Genomic DNA, 18,514 nt, shown 5'->3' with positions numbered 1-18,514 from the left:
CAATATTTGGTGTGCAGTTAGGTGTTTTATAAAGATCTCTCAAAATTTTTGATTGCACTCTTTCAAGCAGCACATATCTCCTGCAAGGGCCCAATTGGGTACCATATAGGATTTGCGCTAGTACCTTCGCAGAAAATAGCTGCTGGAATAAATTTACCACCTTTGGTATGAAATAATCTAAGAATGGCTAGAGCACTTTTTCTTTGCGGAATCTGTTACCAAATGTATATGGGTGTAATGACCACCATTATATTGGAAGTTGACTCCTTAATATCTAAAACACTTAACCTGATCAATTATGTGCCCGTCAATATACCAGTGATGTTTCTGTACAGTGCATTATTTTAGTTTTCTCATAGTTATATTTAGATGTTCTTCTTTGCATTGTTGGCTTAAAATAAGCAGAGCGCGTTTCAGGCCAATTTTGGTCTGTGAAAGGATCACAATATCATCTGCATAAATAAGAATTGGTATTTTCTTATCGTCCAGCTTATGGGCATGGATATCAGAGTTCTGAAAGCATTTGATTAAGGAGTCAACATAGAAGTTAAATAAAAAGGGGGGTAGGATACAACCCTGTCTCACACCTTAATGTAGAACAATCATACTTGAATGCTGCCCTAAAGAATATGGAGACAAGGTAGGATATAAATAAAATGAACTTTTCAGAGCCATGAATAAATGTTTAAAGAAAATGTTTATTCGGAAGAACAAAGTACATTTGAAGAGATCTGGCTCATTTACTGTAAGATAAAAACTCTTGGCAGACAAACGCTATCAAAAGGCCACTGTAGACAGAGTTTGATATTTGGGATGTGTGCCAAGGGGAACTCTAGAGATCACCACCAAACTTGAACAGAAAGAATTGCATAGTGCCATGACAGAAAAGAAGATCTGAGATGTTAATCTCTTCAAAACAGAATTGCTTTCAACTACCAAGGCAGTGCAAAGAATGGCCAAATCCTATATTCTATAACACAGTTAAAGCTTCCAAGAACCTTGACTGTGCATTAATGGCTTCAGAATAAAAACTATTGCAATACACATGCGTGGGGAGAGAGTGAACAAGTCTGACTTATAAATCCCAAGTATTTCCTCCAGGGATTCACCAGCACTCCCCTGCATGTGCACAGTCATTGCCTATAGCCCTGTTATTGTTTCCATGGTTCTTGTTCATATGACGCACTAACCTGTGGATGTATATCAACAATATGTGACTGGACTTTGGATTAAGTGATGCAATAAACAGAGACTGAAGATGTTACTTGCAGAGAACACCCATGCTCAGATACTTGCAGACCATAAAGCATCGCTCCCCATTATTACATGTGACATTCCATCTTCCAATTGCTTGTATAGCCCGAATCCTATTGCAGTAAGTCACTGTGTCGTCAAAACGGACAAGTTTGTTATGACAAATGAGCCCTCCTGCTTTCTAACGGACTTAGTCATGACTAGCTGCAAGCTAGAACACAGACATTTGCATCAGCGGTGTTTAAACAAAAAGGCACACGTCAAAGGCAAATAGTCAAAATTACATAAGTGTTTAAATCATTCTGTAAATCCCAAGACAAAAAGGTGAAGGTGAGGTAGGTTTCAGCCACAGGCTGTCATATAATGTTCTCTGTATCTGTCTCAAAGTGAGTAACTTTGGTTCCTTCTGAAACGTATCTGATGTATTCAACTTCCCCACCACCGTTACTGGGCTTCTGGAAGTGGATTGCTATCATATCCTGAATGTTCTCTTCATCTTCCGCCATGTTCTGAATGCCTGTCAACAATAATGTCCTCTTGGATGTTCCTGAAAAAATCTGACAAAAAGGAAGGGGTGAAAAGAGCATGCTGCTTATACTTTAAAAAAAAAGAAAGAAATTGGTGTAGTGCTGCTGCTGAGAACTGGTAGAATGTTACTACTGAGAGCTCAAGGCGCTGTTCCATTCATTTTAGAGTTTAAAAAAGACCATAAATCCCTTTGCTGGCACTGATTTTCAGCACTACAGAAGCCAACAGGTCCAGCCTGAACTCTATTGCTCAAAAATGATTCTACTGAGCTCCGTGGAATACATTCTGGGGACTGCAGCCTTGGGCTTACCATAATTAGACTCATAGACTCTGACTGCTTTAAGACCCCTCTAAAAACTGGTCTTCTTGTCAGAACATGACTGTTCTCTGAAATGGGGTGGAAGCAACAACCCAGTTAAGGATATACATGTTAGGGAAGAAGAAGAAGAGTTGGTTCTTATATGCCGCTTTTCCATACCCGAAGGAGGTTCAAAGCGGCCTTCCCATTCCTCACCCAGGCTCAAGAGTCCTCTCAAGTGCTTTTACTCGCTTAGGAGGCATTTTAACAAAACTTTTACCTCAGAAAGGTTCTTAAATGTTTATATTTCACTGTCTGTGAAATTTCCATCTGTATCCCATCAATCTGTGACAGGTCCCTTCAATCAACTGAGGGGACCTATACAGCCTCCTATGATTTGGGGAAAACTGGGTTTATTTTATATTATAAAGCTTCCCCTCAGTTACCAGGCATTCTAAAGGTAGCAAGTGTGTAGGCTTTGGGTTAACTGCTGTGAGGTAAGTTTAGTGGTGATTAAACAGAATATGAGATCTGAGGAAGGAATGTCCAAACTTCTTGTGCTTTACAAAAACAAAAGGAAGAACCTGGATTCTTTGATGTTGTCAGGTGCTACCTGAACATCTATATAACTTGGGAAATACCAAGCTTGGTTTCTAGAGAAGAAAGTTAATGGGTCTACAACCCTTAGGAATTCTTGAAAAGTTTACAAGTTTCCCTTTATTCTGCTAGGCGGTAATGACGGCTTGATATACTGGGAGTGGGCATATACATATTCCAACATGGTTCACAGCTCACTTCTTCATACTCTGAGATGGAATTCATTTTGCTTATTTTTTTATAACCAAAAATCACAGAAGTGGGAGGGAAAGGGAAAGCATTGGGGCAGAAAGGGGCTTTGTGTGAATCCTATCAAACTTTGTGGTTATAAAAATCTCCAAAAAAATTTCTTCCCAAAGCACCTGAAGAAGTGTGCTCCCGATGACAAAAGCTCATGCAGGAATAAATATTCTTTGACTTTAGAATGACACCGGACTTCTGGTTTATTCTGCTACAACAGACTAACAATCGACACCTCTGGAACTTTCACATCTCCCAGACTGGAAGGCTCTAATCCAAGGGTGGTCAAACTGCAGCCCTCCAGATGTCCATGAACTACAATTCCCAGAAGCCCCTGCCAGCATTTGCTGGCAGGGGCTTCTGGGAATTGTAGTCCATGGACATCTGGAGGGCCGCAGTTTGACTACCCCTGCTCTAATCAAAGAACATGGTAGTAGGAGAGAGGGTACTTGCATTCTACAACCAGAGAAAGATTGTTTTTCCTACGCAAATTACAAAGACACAAACTTGCCTTTAATTTCTTAATAGTGCATGATATACAAATCTGACTTCACTTTACACATAGGAATGTCAACCCTTTTAGGAACACCTCTGATATTTAGTTTCCTTACTAATACTGGAAACTCCACCCTTTTGTGCTATTCTGTGTGAAGAAATGTGTTGTCTGGAAAGAGGAAGGCAAGAACAGCTATTCTTACATCTTGAGTTGAAAAGCTATGCACCCATATGAATTTAGTAGTCACGTGCTTCCAAATAAATATGCATATAATGTGGTGGTACATACAGGAGTCACACTGGTTACTACTGCCGGTTTAGGAATCCTGGTACTATTTACTTACCTCAAATCTTTCCAGGTACTTTTCTGTTACAGGGGAAACTGTAACAATATATGTCTCTTCACTTATATGGAAAGGGTATTCTGCCCATTTCACAATCCTGTTAGCAACTAGATTTTAGAAAAAAATGAGGCAATATTACAACCAAATACTTGACCCTCTGAAGAGAAAAAGTGAGAAGCCCTACATAGACTTTCTCCAGTCTAATCCCAGTGATTTACACTAGAGCAATTATTTATTATTATTATTATTATTATTATTATTATTATTATTATTATTATTATTTCCCGCCTCTCCCAAATGGCTCGTGGTGAGTTTCTGCAAAGGATTCCACTATTAATGTCATACAAGATTCGATCCTAAACTGTGTATTTAGGAGTCTCTGCCTGTTTTAAGTCTGGATGCTTTTAAAAATGGAACTAATATTTATTACAAGTACAAGCAGTGATTGAGTACCACAGCATAGGACTTCACTTCCAAGCACTTAACCTATGGCCAAGGACAATTTAACTGAAGGAAAGTATAAACAGAACACCTCTGTCTACTTTCCCATCTCAGAGGGACAGAATTCACTATACCCCAAGCCTTACTTAGCCTATCACACAGATTCATATGTGGAGCCAGGACTGTAGCCATGGGCAGGCACTGCGAGGTGGTGCTCATTCTTCAATCTGTCCTGCCCAGCTTTCAGGACCCCAGCCCCAGCCTCCTGCCAAGGGCAGCTCAGTAGGGAAGAAAAAGAAATCTGACAGAGCAGAATTTCTCGGAAGGAAGTTTGCAGGGTTGTGTAAGTGCAGTTCTACGAAGGCAGAACCTGCTGGAAGCCACTGGAGAGAAGGAGGGAGGGAAAGTATCTGGCTCCTGCCAGCATCACCTGCATGCTGATGCATAGCTCAGGGTAGCTAAGGGCCTGTGTGGAGCTACAGAGTAAACATAAAAAACAGGGCACTGCTGAAATGTTAAAAGCTTCACAATGCTGAGAATGAGACAAACACTAAATCAATTGCTGGGAAACACATGCTAAGATTTCCTATTTAAAAAAAAATAAGTTCAAAGGGGCCAAATTAGAACAGTGTGCATTGCTCAATAAGGGTTGTTTTCCCTTCACCAGTTCGGTCATCCAACAATCCAATGCTGTACAGAGGTATATCCTACTCAGTGCATAAGAAAGGAGTAATTAATTGCTTAGGATACTACTATAAATCAGACACAAAGCTGACATTTGCCACTAGAATCAGCATACAGGCTCCATAGAAGTATGGAGGAAAATAACCCTCTCCCCTGAGTAATGTTTTCATGATCCAATTCCCTGGGAAAAAAGAAATCTGATCATGGATCCCCTCTTGTCTTGAAAAATAAGAAGATAAAAACAAGGAAATTACAATGAATTAAAAAAGGATGGGAGAGCTATTGGCACTTTCAATGCATTTTCAATCCACTTTCAATGCGATTTCACACAGTAAAATCCAGCTGCAAGTGGAATGAAAATGCATTATTCAGTCCAAGAGCTCAAGCTGCAAATCTAATATTTGTCCACCGTTGATCTCCATAAACTGCATATAATGGTTGTATTAATTATATTATCTCACTTGTGATATGCCAATTAAGGTGTTGTTGCATTATTCAGCATGTATGAAAATGTCCATAAGAAACATAGTACCAGTAAATTACAACTTGGTAGTAAATTCCATTAAAAGTTTTTTTTAATCCCTTTGTTCCTGGATAGTGTCTTCTTGGGTAGCAGGGTAATCCAAAAGGGTATTTCCTCATTTGACAAAACTGATTCTGGTTGCTGGGAATTTTCCAATCAGACACCATGGTTTGTGAATTTGGCAAATGATTCAGAAAGGTGGAAAGCTGGTGATTATAGTCAATCTGGCAGTATCCCATGTGATGCTGAATGTCCACTCTCACTACCCAGTCATAGGGTTCACTGCCTTAAAGACTGTTCAGCTGCTTCTAAGAATTTCATACTGCAGCAGACAAAATTTCTATTCAGAGAAACTACATGTCACACCCTGCTCCCAGTTGAGAAGTGAATGCCTTCTGTGGAGTAATGCCTTGTATCCTTATTATTATTATTTCGATTTATTTCCCGCCACTCCCAAATGGCTCGTGGTGGGTTCCAGTGTCTTAAAACCCCATTAAAACTCCCATTAAAAGACTTTAAAATATCACAGCATGGCGGCACAATAATAAGATCCCCTTTCTACCCCCCTTCCTTAAAAAAGGGAGGGGGTGGAGGAGAAGGAGGTCAATGATGTTCAAGAAGAAGCCCAGGGGAGAGCAGTCGATGTACCCCAGCAGCCCCAGCCTCAACCATAGACCTGGCAGAAGAGCTCTGTCTTGCAGGTCCTGCGGAACGTTGAAAGGTCCCGCAGGGCCCGCTGCTCTCCTGGGAGCTCATTCCACCAGGTGGGGGCCCTGGCCCTGGTTGAGGCTAGGCGTGCTTCCCTAGGGCCGGGAACGACCAGAAGATTCTCACTCGCAGAGCACAGAGCCCTGCGGGCTCAATTATCACAATTGAAGTTTACTGAAATGCTCACTCATAAAATCACATCCATAAATTCTGAACTTGGATTATTTTAGAATTATACAGTAACAACTGAATAATGGCAGTGCCAAAACAAGACCATCGAAGGGGATCAGATTCTGTAAAGTTAATTAATTGAATGTTTCAGAGATTACCTCCAGGCTGGGCAAATGTAATGAGGGCCATCTGGGACTGTCTGTCATATGTCACATCCTGCACTTCTCCTCCTCCCAGTTTCGTTTTGTAGAAATTCAGTTCCAACTTGTCTTTTACCCATTCATCAGAGATCGGTAGAAAAGGGATGTTTGAAACTTTAATCTTCCTTTGGGAAATTTTAACATGGAGCTGGGGGGGAAATTCAAAATCATCATACATTGAAACAAAATCCAGACGGATAGCCATGTTTGCCCAGCGCACCAAGAATGACCACAATCATGCCATTAGTGTCCATTCCCACTGCCTGGACAAGGAAGGCCAATGGTAGCTGCAGAGCTGGAAATTCATCAACAAGTTTAGCAGTAACAATGAGGGATTAAGTACTCCTATAAATCTGGATTAAAGCAAAACAACTAGGAAAGTGGACTAAGGATAAAATTTATCCCCTCATTTTCCCCAAAAAAATCTTTTTTTAAAAAATCCAGCAAATTCATTTGAATTTTTGAGGAACACCTTTGTACTTTTTTGTCCTGGAATTAGTAAAAATAAGTGATAACTTTTCAATCACTGAAATGAATTCTAAGAGTCATGTCGTATAAAGATTTTTATGTGGGACAATGTTAGGTAGCACAATCTATAGCATAAACGGCAACTTGTGCCACATTGTAGACAGTTTCTGCACTTAGAAAGTGCTGCCATCATAAATAAGATGAACTATGTGAGGTCTTCTATACTTGTGGGTTGCTTCTTGACTTCCTCTGGTGATTTCTGTGGAGATGCTAGAACTCAGTACCTTGACACCTGTCTCTAGCCTCCTGTGGTTCACCTGTTTTGCCTCTCTTTGCAAAGGACTATGAGAAATAAGCACTGATCTTGCAGTGTTCTTCATGATTCTAGGGCACTGGACAAAAGCCCAGGATGCCCCCCTACAGCCCTCTGCATTCCTCCCATCACATTCCTTCCTGTTCTTCTTTTTATCCTTCAGCTGGCAATTGGTGGAGCAGGTTGTCCTCTCAGGCAATATGTTGCTGTAGGTGCCACTAGATTTCTTGCCTTGTTTATAATATGTTTCCACTCTTGGTTATTGGTGGTGATAGTTTGGGCCATATGGATAGTCAATCGCTGGTTTGTAAGGTCTTCCTCAATCTGTTTAAGCCATAATTTTTTTGGCATTAGTCCATTCAGTTGGTTGTTGTCACCAGAGGAGTTTATGAGGCAGTCTGCTGGTGTTCATTCTGCAGACATGCCCAAACCATTGCAGTTTGCGCTTTTGGATTTGCACAGATAGCAATGCTTTGGCCATGTCTGAAGACTGAACACCAGCAGACTGCCTCATAAACTCCTCTGGCAACATACTTTATCACCTGTGAGCTATTTGCTGTGGCAGGAGTGAGCAGCACATATTGTCAGAATGGCTGCAGGCAACTGGGACCCAAAAGGGGGTGCTGCAGAACACCTGCCAAGGCTGAATAGCTTAGTGAGCAGGCAAGTGGATGGGCACTGGGCAGTGCCCCTCTCCCTCGTCCCCTTGCCTCAACTCAGCTGCCCTGAGCCTCCGGGGAAGGGTGAGGTATAAATAAATAATTAATAACTCCATTGCTCAATGCCAAGGGCAGGGAAGTTGCCTGGTGGTCAGCCTCTGCTTTCACCATTGGCTGCAGCAGTTGCAGAGGGGCAGGAGCAACCAAGGAAGCTGCACAGCAGTCGTGGGGGGGGGGGGGAATCAAAATCCTGTCACTGTGGGTAGCAAAGCAGCCAAGGAGAAGATATGCATTTCTGCTATCAAAAGTGATGCTCTTAGCTAGCAAAGAAAGCACCTGTTTCCAGCATTTGCTCTCTCTTTCTCTCGGGGAATGTCAGCAATTTCATTTGAACAAGACTGAGACATTTATAGTTTCAAGTGTCATAAATATGCCAACAATTCAGTTTTATATGGAATGATGAATGATGAAATTTAAGTTCTTTATGTAGTAAAATAAGAATGTACAGTTACTTTCTTTTACCCCAATGTTTCCAGGTTCTTTCCCAGGAGGAAAGAGCTAAGGAAAGCATCTATTTTTTGATGATGAAACTTGAATATAATTAATTAAATGGGAATCCTTGGTGTAATGTCTGACACAGATTACAAAGTGGGTCGTAGACAATTTCCTTACCAGTACTGGGCTGCAAGAACATTCACAGCTGTGTAATTCAAGTCAAAGGGATGGATCCTCGTTTTATGCACATTTATACAGAAATGAGACCCATCAGTAAGTCAGATTTACTTCCAAGCAACTATGCATGAGATTACAACTTCTTAAAAAAGTATGTGTTAGAACCACCACTAGAACATAATTAGTTTGGGTCCCTTGAAAAGCTTTCATAATGACTTCTCAGTTACCTGAAATGCTATTCCCGTTTCCAGTTCAACAGGCCCGGGCTCTCAAAATGGCCTCTGCATTCTCCAGGTTCACAACATGGCGAAACGTTTGAAGCAGTTCCTGGGCAACTGAAAGAACAGCACATCACTTACATGATCTTGGACTCGCAGGTTCTTAGGATTGTATATCTCAAAAAAGTTCATCAGTGATAGAATACTTGTGGTGGGAATATGCACCACACCAAGGAGCAAACTTTGTGGATAAGGAAAGCTCAGTAAAAGATGGATCTGGCTAGGATTCATTTGTGTGTGTGTGTTTTGTTTTTTTTTTAAACCCTCACTCTCATTTGTTTTTTTAATGGCTGTTTTGATGTTTAGAAGTCTGTCCCATTAGGGACCCCATAGTCTGTTAATGGGCAGACTAGATCCCTCAGTGCTAAAAAGAAGTGGAGGGGAGAGAAGGAAGAGAAGGCTAAAAAAGGAGAAAGTAGAACTGTAGGGCAGATCAAAGTATAAAAGGCATAATCCTGCCTTGTGTTATCTCCTACTACAGGTACTTACAAAGGCCATGACCCTCCCCCCCCCTCCCAATTCCATTTTTCACAGCTCATGCCATCACTAGGCTGGATCCCATGAAAGATTTCTGCATAATCACAAATTCTTGCACAAATGAAAAGGCTAAAATTATTCCTCACTAAGTGAAAGCAATTGTATCCCTACTATATTTTCTTCCTATGAAAGGCATGATGACACAGCATACTCCAGTTCCACTGAGGCAGACTCTTTGGAGAACAGGGAGTCCCTCAGGCTCTAAGAGGTCCTGAATGCTGTTTCTGGCAAACTCCTCCTTCTCCTCCTCCTCCCCCAGCAATCAGGTTGGGAACTCTTCCTCCAGAGAGGTCACACCCCATGAAGAAACCTACACATACAGCCTTGGATCTGCCTTACTCCAGCTATGCAGGAGATGAGGTGCTGTAGTGTTTGACAGGAGCCAGAACTCCAACCAAGCTTTCAAGAAAGCCAGGGATCCCAAGCTTCTTATATAAACCTCCAGAAGCTCTGCTGATCAAGCCGCTTTCATAAGGCTTCATGTTAGTGCCTGCCTGCTAGAAAGCAGCTTAAGGCTCACAAGTTCAAGGTACTTCTAATGCAATTTCAAAGAAAAATTTCAATAAAAATCCTTGAAAACTATATGATATACATTTCATTGTTCCATATTCACATCATCTTCAGAAGATACAGAAAGATAAAAGAGAGGCATTTATAAAAAACATGTATTGGGTAGAAAAAGTGAATAGAGAAAATAGGTTTTTTTTAATCCCTCTCCTTTTAATATTAGAACTCAGGGGTGTCCAATGAAGATGAAGGCAAATAGATTCAGGCCAGACAAAAGGAAATACTTCTTTACTCAGTGAGTAATTACCCTGGAATTCATTGCCAGTGGGACATAAGGATGGCCGTAAGCAGATGGCTTTTAAACAGGTCTAGCCAGATTCAGAGAGGCCCATCAATTGTTGCTAGCCATGGTGGACTATCACAAACCTCCATGCTTAGAGACAACAACCCTCTGAATACCAAGGCTGGATACCAAGGCAACAGAAGAAAGCGTCGACCTCTGTGCCCTGCTTGTTTTGACCTCTAAAGCAACTGGTTGGCTACCTGTGTGAAACAGGATGCTGGACTAGATGGCCCAAGGAACTGATTTAGCAGATTCTTATGCTCTTAACTTTTCCTTGCATGTGCATGAAAGTCCTTGTATAACCCAAGTCCCTTTCTAGTCCTGTGTTGAAAAAGACTCTTCATACCATTTTCCTCTTCAAATGTGATAAGAGCTTCGCCTTTTTTCAGCGTGAATGGGATGTTTGTAGAGACATCAAAAAAGCAGGAAATGTTGTTATACATCTCTTCATTCTCAACTTTCTCCAAGTGTGTAAATGTCATTTTCATCTCAGGTATGATTCTTTTAAGCTAAAACATTAAAAGCAAAGCAGAAGACAGTGTTTTTTTAAAAAGTAATTTGTGTATTCAGTACAGGACTGCACTGGCATGTAGACCCCTAAGGTTTCTGATTCTTTCTAAGATTTGCCAGGCCAGCAAATAAATGCTTAGGATTGGAGATGCACTCAATATTATAAATATCAAGTCATGACATTATGCCACCACTGCAAGCTTATTATTTGGAGACAGCATAGGTGTTGGGAAAAATTTAGCCAAGCAAATATAGCACAGTGAGAATAGAACAAGACAGAGACATGTTTGTTTAGCTTCTAAGGAAACTTTACTACAAAATTAGGGAAAGGGTTACATGGGAAGAAAAATAACAACAGTCCAACTCATCTTTCTAGACTTGACATACTCCATCATGCATTTAAAGAAGCCTTGGTTGAGGCTAAGCGGGCTTCTTTAAATGCGTTTAATGAAAAGCATTTGGGGAGGGAGCCATTTAGACTGAGTAAATGCCAATAACAAAAGGTAAAATCCATTTTCCCGTTATTGTCCCACACACACACAAAGAGAAAGACCATTTTGAACTAAAAATATAACCCATAAGAAATCCCAATCACAGAGACATCATATCTCTATTTCTAGTCGAACCTTAAGGAAAGATTAAAACCCAGGCAACCCAAATAACTGTGTACAAATAACTCTGCTTAGAAGTCCAGACTCATTGCTACAATTAGGCTAAGGTGACCAGATAGTCTCACTTTCGGAGGGACATCTGGGGGCACCTGGCAAATTGTACCTATGTTGAAATTAAAATATATATATTATTACAATACTATTTTTGCGTTCTATGAAAATTTTTGTTCCTCTCTATAGACCAAATTTTAATCAAGACCCCCCCCCCCCGCTCAATGGTGTTCCGCTTTACCAACGTTAAAATCCGGTCACCTTAAATTAAACCTACAATCCGAACAGTAACAAAAGGCAACACTTATGCAGATATGGTAACAAATAGTATGTTGTATTATGTACCGCAATAGTGTTACAGTACAATATTTAAGTTAGCCAGAGCTTACATGTATTAAATTCATGGGTCAGGGGGGCACGGAGAGCATATGAAGTAATCCTGACCACAGGGTAATAAACCCTATGTAACTCTGAACAAACCTTAAAAGAAATCTTTCAATTTTGAAATGTTTACATTTAAAATCTTTTCAAAAAGTGATCCATTGTGCTCCAGGCACTATCCCAACATACATTATCAACACTTCCCCACACTGAAAAGTAGAACATTTGCCCCTTTCAAAGTTAATTGAAAAAACATAGATTACCTTATACATCTGAGCAAGCTCTTTACATTTTGCCTTCTCTGCTGCAAGTTTGTCTTTAAGGAACTGTATCTCCCTTCTCAGTTCATCATTTTTTCTATTAAGATTCTTCTGCAGAATATGGAAGAAAAATTAAACATAATTTTCTCCTTGCTTAAGGTACTTTGACCAGCAGGTAGGGGCAATTTTTTGCAATTCCCCTGCTCCACCTACACACCCTGCTGTTCCCTCAGGATACAAACTTATTTTTTAATCTCATATTTTTCACAACCTGAACTGCACAAATAAAAAACAATGTAACTGAAACTCACATCTGTGTTAAGCCTTACAAGGTAGCTTTAGCTCAGAGGCATTATGGCAAATAGCCTTGCACTACCTCTGGATCAAGAGCCTCTTGTGCCGCAGGGTGGTAAGGCAGCCAACATGCTGTCTGAAGCTCTGACCATGAGGCTGGGAGTTCGATCCCAGCAGCCAGCTAAAGGCTGACTCAGCCTTCTATCCTTCCGAGGCCAGTAAAATGAGTACTCAGCTTGCTGGGGGGTAAAACGGTAATGACTGGGAAAGAGAATGGCAAACCACCCTGTATTGAGTCTACCAAGAAAACGCTAGAGGGTGTCACCCCAAAGGTCAGACATGACTCGATGCTTGCACAGGGGACACCTTTACCTTTATTACTATAACCAACATGAACTCAATGAGAAGTAGGTAATGTTTGCATCAATGGGAACAGCTTTCTCACACAACATACTTAAGATAATAATAGTAAAAGTCTTATTTTGATGTCCACTTAAATTCCAAGCATTTGAGGGAAAGTACTGTTTACTGTTCTTCCATCCCAGTTTTCAGAAGGCCGTAGATTTAAAGCAAATCAGAGACCATTGCAGGCTTGGGGCTAAGCCCCACTTGGACCGTTTACGCACTGGAGGTTTCATGTCGGGCTGCAGGCTGGAGTTTCAGTCATGGCAGGTTGCCCCACCTCTTCCTCCACCCACACAGGGAAGCATTCGGCCCAGTGCACATCATCTACCCCCGATTTCTGCTCCTGCTGGGGCAGTGAAGTTCCCAGTGCATAAACGGTCTTGTTAAGTACCTATATTTCTCAATTGTGATCTATTCACTCATTACCTGATTCTCCCGAGTTAGCTTTCTTTCCTTAGTAAATTTATTTTCTATACTCTTCAGACTTTTCAGCTCTTCTTCCCATTTCAGTTTCTCCTCATGAGCAGCAAGTTTTGATAGAAGCAAGTCAGCCTTTTCTTTTTCAGCGTTTGCAACCTTCCTCTTGGTAATGGAAGAGATATCAGTACAATTTTAGTTGCTTGTAAGATTTTAAACTCACAGCAATTACTGATCTCAGTCTATGAACTGAGCCCATCTCTGAAAAGTAGAAAGAACTCAAAATCTTACCCGCCACTCTTCCAGTTCTGGAACATTTCCAGTTTCACTGTCTTCCAGGTCAGTAATCTCACCTTCTGCTTTCTTTAAATTAATAATAATAATAATGAGAAGATGAAGATCATAACTCAATTTTTCTATGGTTGTTAAAAAATCAAAGTGATCTTTATTTGAATATTTTGTTCAATATCAAATCTATCATTAAATGGAAAACAAAACACAAAAAACCCTTTACAATCAAAATACTTTAAATTTATTTATTTAATTTATCGTCTTATATTTAGGCTTACAAATTTAAATTCATTTACTTGGAAGACCAATTAAATTTTGTTTGCAAATGTGGTTATGGTAAAATGCAGTGACCAGTGACATTCATCTATAAAAGACACCAATCTTCAGACAGATTTTGTGGTGCAAGCTTTCACCAGTATTTAATACTGCTTGTCAAGACATAGTTCAGTGAATGCTGACAATCTCATTTAGGTGTCATGGTCTATCCCTGAATTTCTGGACAGCACACATACATGTTGACAGCTGCTGAATTTTGCACACACATTTGAACTTCTTCTAGGTGGGATATTACATAAATAGATTCATCATTTCTGGCAGTCTTTTCCAACATGTCAACAGAATCTTTTTCAGACAAAATTATAAAGAGACAAGTGGGGACCTGCAAGAAACTTACGGAGCGAGCGCACCCTTTCCCATTCTTTGCTTCCTTCCCTCTTCCTCCTCTAACAATCTTGTCCGTCTTTCTCCCCTAACCCTTCTTTGTCAATCTACCCCCTTCTCTGATACCCTATGCCTCTATTTCCTACCTTTCTCTTATTCCCTTTATCTGTTGACCTACCCCCTACTTCACTTTTCTTCCATTCTCTTTGTCTGTCAATATCCTCCCAATCTCTCCCCATCTTTTATCCATCAATCTATCCAACCATTGTTGTTCTCCTCACCTACCACCCACCCTCAGCAGTTCATTCACCGGCACATTTGCAGCTTTCACTACCTGCCCTCCCCCATCCTTGGCACTCCACTAACCTCCATCTTTGCATGCACTCACCCCACCCTTGCTTTATTCCCACCTACCCCTGCGCACTTGGAACACCACTGCTGCCATACCTTGGCACTCTATACTCCCTACCCCTCCCACTCACTCCCATTCTCTTGCTGTTCTCTCCACCATAAGGTACATCATGGCTCCCAGGCCAACACTGGCAGACATAGTGTGGCTCTTGGGCTACTGAGCCACTGCCGGACTCAGTGCAGCTCCTGACTTGCTGGGCGGCATCAGGTTTTTTATTTTGGTGAAAATTTAACAACACCCCCCCCCATTTTTAAAAAAGTCAGATGTTTCTGCAAACCCCAAGTGTGCAGAAAAATCTGTTTTGCCTCTTTGTAGCCCTGATCCATTGATTTATCTATCAACAGATGGGGACATGGGTGGCTATTATAGTTCTGAATTCCTGAAAAATCTCCAGCTGAGCATAAGTTCACTGTGTGACTATGGCAACTTAAACAAAATATCCTTTGAACCAGATCCAAGTATTTTGTCAATATATTTCCACAAAAGGACAGACCACTAATGTCTGTTTCTTTAATGCAGTGTTTACTTGGTTTACAGTAATCTTTGATGAATATTTTTATACTAGCTTAAATCCAGAAAAATATTTTTTATGAGGCACTAAAGCCACACGGAAAAATTCATCCACTTGAGGTAAAGCCAAATTTAGTTCCATAAATCTGTAAAGAGAAAAAAAATCTCTTTATTTTTAATAGTAAATACTTATTCAATATGAATCATTAAAACCTAGACTGGAAGAATAATTATGAGGTAATTGCTATTGACCTATAAGTACTGAGTATGCCTATTCCAAACAGTTTCCAAAGCTCTGTCCAATCTTTTTCTAAAGATATCTTTATTAACAGGGATTCCACCACTATGTCACCTAAACAAACATTTGTTTTAAAATAAATATAAAGGATATGAGAAAAAGAGTGCACCACTAAAAATAAATGGTTTAAATAGGAAGTATGATGCCATACTTCTGTCCAACAAAATCACTCTTTAAGGAGAACATCTGGCTCATTAAATCCACTGGAACATGATGTTTCAAAAATTTTAACACAAGAACAGTTTTTTATTTGTTGTATTTTAAGGCTTCGGTATTACAGACAATGAGCTGGATTATCAGTGGTGCCAGAATAGTGGAAATGGCTGAGCAAGATCTCCTCAGTCCTGAAATTCTGCTTTGGTTAGCAACCCTCTGGAATCATAAGGGCAAAGTAGGTGTCACCAGAGGGAGGGGGAAATCAGCAGAACTTGCTCTACTACCAAAACCGCTGTTACACTGGTAGAATAGCATCTTAGGATCTCACCCATTATTTCTGTGTACATGCTTAACTTCATTAAATAAAGCAAACTGCAACTTCACACTGACAAGTAGCTGTCTGCATTATGAAGGACCAACAGGTGACAATCCACTGACACTAGATAGAATACAGATCATGGGTTGGATCTTCTGATTCCCTTGCACTAAGTTTAGGGTTGCCAGGTAGTCTCGAGAGAAAAATGTCCTTTATGCATGGAAATGGGTAATTAAAAATTCCCATTAAGCTTTGATTAAAGATGCAGGACATTTTTCTCCAGGTCACTTGGCAAGCTGAAACATTGGATCCTATAACTTTTACCAGGTTTTTCTCCAACCGGGAAAGCCTTCTGTCAATGATGAAAGACTCTTCTCCATCAGGAAAAAACCCCCACACCCCCAATATTCTCCATCAGAAGAAAGCTTTCTACCTTAAAGGAAGTCCAAGCAAATGTCTATCATTGGCTCTGACTTAGTGAGAGTCATAGCATTCAACCCAAAGTGTGCAGCTATTACAGAGGATCTGCTGGAAGATAACATTGTTGTTTTAAAGACTGGGCGCTTGCAGGGAACATAGTTATTTTATAATATAAATACTGTAGACAGCAAATATTTCAAACCCATCCCACTTTATATGTTTGTCACTCCGTTGCCATTTATACTGCAAGAACTGTGTATGTGGAGCAATCTGGTCGCTTCCAACTCATGACAAATTACTGCAAATTACTGTCTGCCAAAACATCCTATTGTTAAGGTCTTGCAAAATCAGGGCCTTGGTATCCTTGATCAAATAATTCATCTCATATTGGGTCTTCCTCTTTCCTTGTTGCTGCCAAATTTTCCTATCATTATTGTCTTTTCCAGTTCTTCGTGTCTTCTTCATGTGACCAAAGTAAGGTAGCCTCAGGGTAGTCATGTTTAGCTTCTAGGGAGTGTTCAGGCTTGATTTTGTCTAGAACCCACTTATTTTTCTTTCTGAAGGTCCAGAGTATCCGTGAAACTCTCTTCCAACACATTTCAAGCAAATCGACTTTCTTGCCGGCTTTCCCCAGTACTGCACCATAGCCCTCCAAATAAAATGATACCTTTAGATAAACATTATGGCTAGAATTGGACTAAGGATCTGGAAGACTGAGGTTTGAGATCGGCCAGAACCAACAGCATCCACTGGGCCCCTGAACCTCCCTCCCAGGAATCCACGTTCTGAACCTAAACACGGACCTGTCTTGTTAAACTGTTATTTTCTGTTACTGTTACTATTGTTACCACTGTTGCATTCCAGCTTATTGACAAAACTGAGTTCAGTGTGTAGTTCTCTACCTTCCATGTGAACCGCCCTGAGCTCAGGGGAGGGCGGTATACGGATGTTAATTAATAAAAATAAATAAAATAATAAATGTGAATGCGCCAGGCCAAATCAATTGCTTTGGGGATTATCCCGTGCAGAATCAGTGGGCTCAAACTGTGTTCTATCGCTTGCCACAATGAGCTCTGCTCATCGTTCATGCACGCCACTGAGCCACCGAAGTCACCCAGTGAGGCGCCTGCACGTGTGAACGGGTCTGCATTCGACTTTGCCAACAGCCCCCCTCCCCTTTCCAAGCTACCGATCGGTTGGACGTAGATCTGTAAGAGACGCCGCAGACATCTGCAACACGGAAGCCTCTTGGGAAGGAAACACAGCTGCCGCCTTCCTAAGGAGGAAGCCGCTTTCGCTTTCGCTTTGGAAGCCGAGGCGGCTGGGGGAAGGGAAGGGAAAGAGCAGGGCTCCAGGAGTTTTGCAAAGCAATTTTGCGCCGGCGGTCGGAAAGTCGCCTTCAGGACACACTTACCGGCATGGTGGGAAAGAGCGGCTCCGGGGGCCGAGGCGCCGCTTGGGCTGTGGAGGACTCCCCTCCGCCAGAAGCCATCGGGGCGGAAAGTGCGGCGCTTACTGAAAGTCACGTGCGAGGGGGGCGGTCTGGAGAGCAAGGCGCAAATGCCCTGCCCGAAGGAAATCCCTGCCCGGAGGAAAGGCCGTGCAATCCGACCTCTGGTGAGAGAGTTGCCTCTGAAACGGGAGGGGAGAGCGAGCGCGAGCGCTTACTGTTCAGCGGCCAGCCCAGAGGAGGCTCCTTATAGCTGGTCTCCGCTTGTGTGTGAAGTGCCATCTAAAACACACGTTCCCAAGCCCTATGAGCAAAGGCTGAGGGGCTTGGGAATGTCCAGCCTGGAGAAGAGGAGGCTGAGAGGGGACATGATTTGAAAGGTTTCACTCAGAGGAGGGCAGGGAAAGGCTCCCATTGGCAGCAGAGGATGGGGCATGCAGTAATGGGCTTAAATGACCTAATGGTACTGGCTAGATATTGGGGGGGGGGGGGGGGGGTCACAGTCACAGTACTAGTTCAGCAGTGGAATCAGCTCCCCCTCACTGGAAGCCTTCAAGAAGTGGCTGGACAGATACTTATCCTGGATGCTTTAAGCCAGGCTTTCTCAGCCAAGGTTACATTAAAAAGTTGAGCAGAGGCTGATCCTGCATCGAGCAGGGGCAGGCTTGTGTAGGACCCTTCCTACTCTATGGTTCTAAGTTGCAGCCACTTAGAGTAACCCTCCAAGGGGGGGGCATCATCCAAGACCCTGACCGCATAATTGGGTTAAAATCTGTTTTTGCAGCTTTACACTTAGCCCACTGTGTTCCAGC

The 18,514-nt window shown here is 41.6% G+C and overlaps 1 protein-coding gene across 1 annotated transcript; it reads right to left on the bottom strand.

Annotated features, from left to right (window-relative positions):
• Nucleotides 1-678: 678 nt before the first annotated feature.
• Nucleotides 679-17,836, bottom strand: NMI (N-myc and STAT interactor). Its single transcript, XM_077320095.1, is given in 10 exon segments — nt 679-1,811; nt 3,757-3,863; nt 6,442-6,631; nt 8,823-8,855; nt 8,857-8,930; nt 10,607-10,769; nt 12,077-12,184; nt 13,199-13,354; nt 13,481-13,552; nt 17,667-17,836. Coding segments are annotated over 10 exon segments (1,182 nt in total). The 5' UTR covers nt 17,745-17,836; the 3' UTR covers nt 679-1,610.
• Between the last annotated feature and the right edge of the window lie 678 nt (nt 17,837-18,514).

The sequence above is a fragment of the Paroedura picta genome, chromosome 2 (assembly GCF_049243985.1).
Source record: "Paroedura picta isolate Pp20150507F chromosome 2, Ppicta_v3.0, whole genome shotgun sequence".
NCBI lineage: Eukaryota > Metazoa > Chordata > Lepidosauria > Squamata > Gekkonidae > Paroedura > Paroedura picta.
Note: the sequence above shows the minus strand (reverse complement) of the source record. Positions and strands in the feature narration are given on the sequence as shown.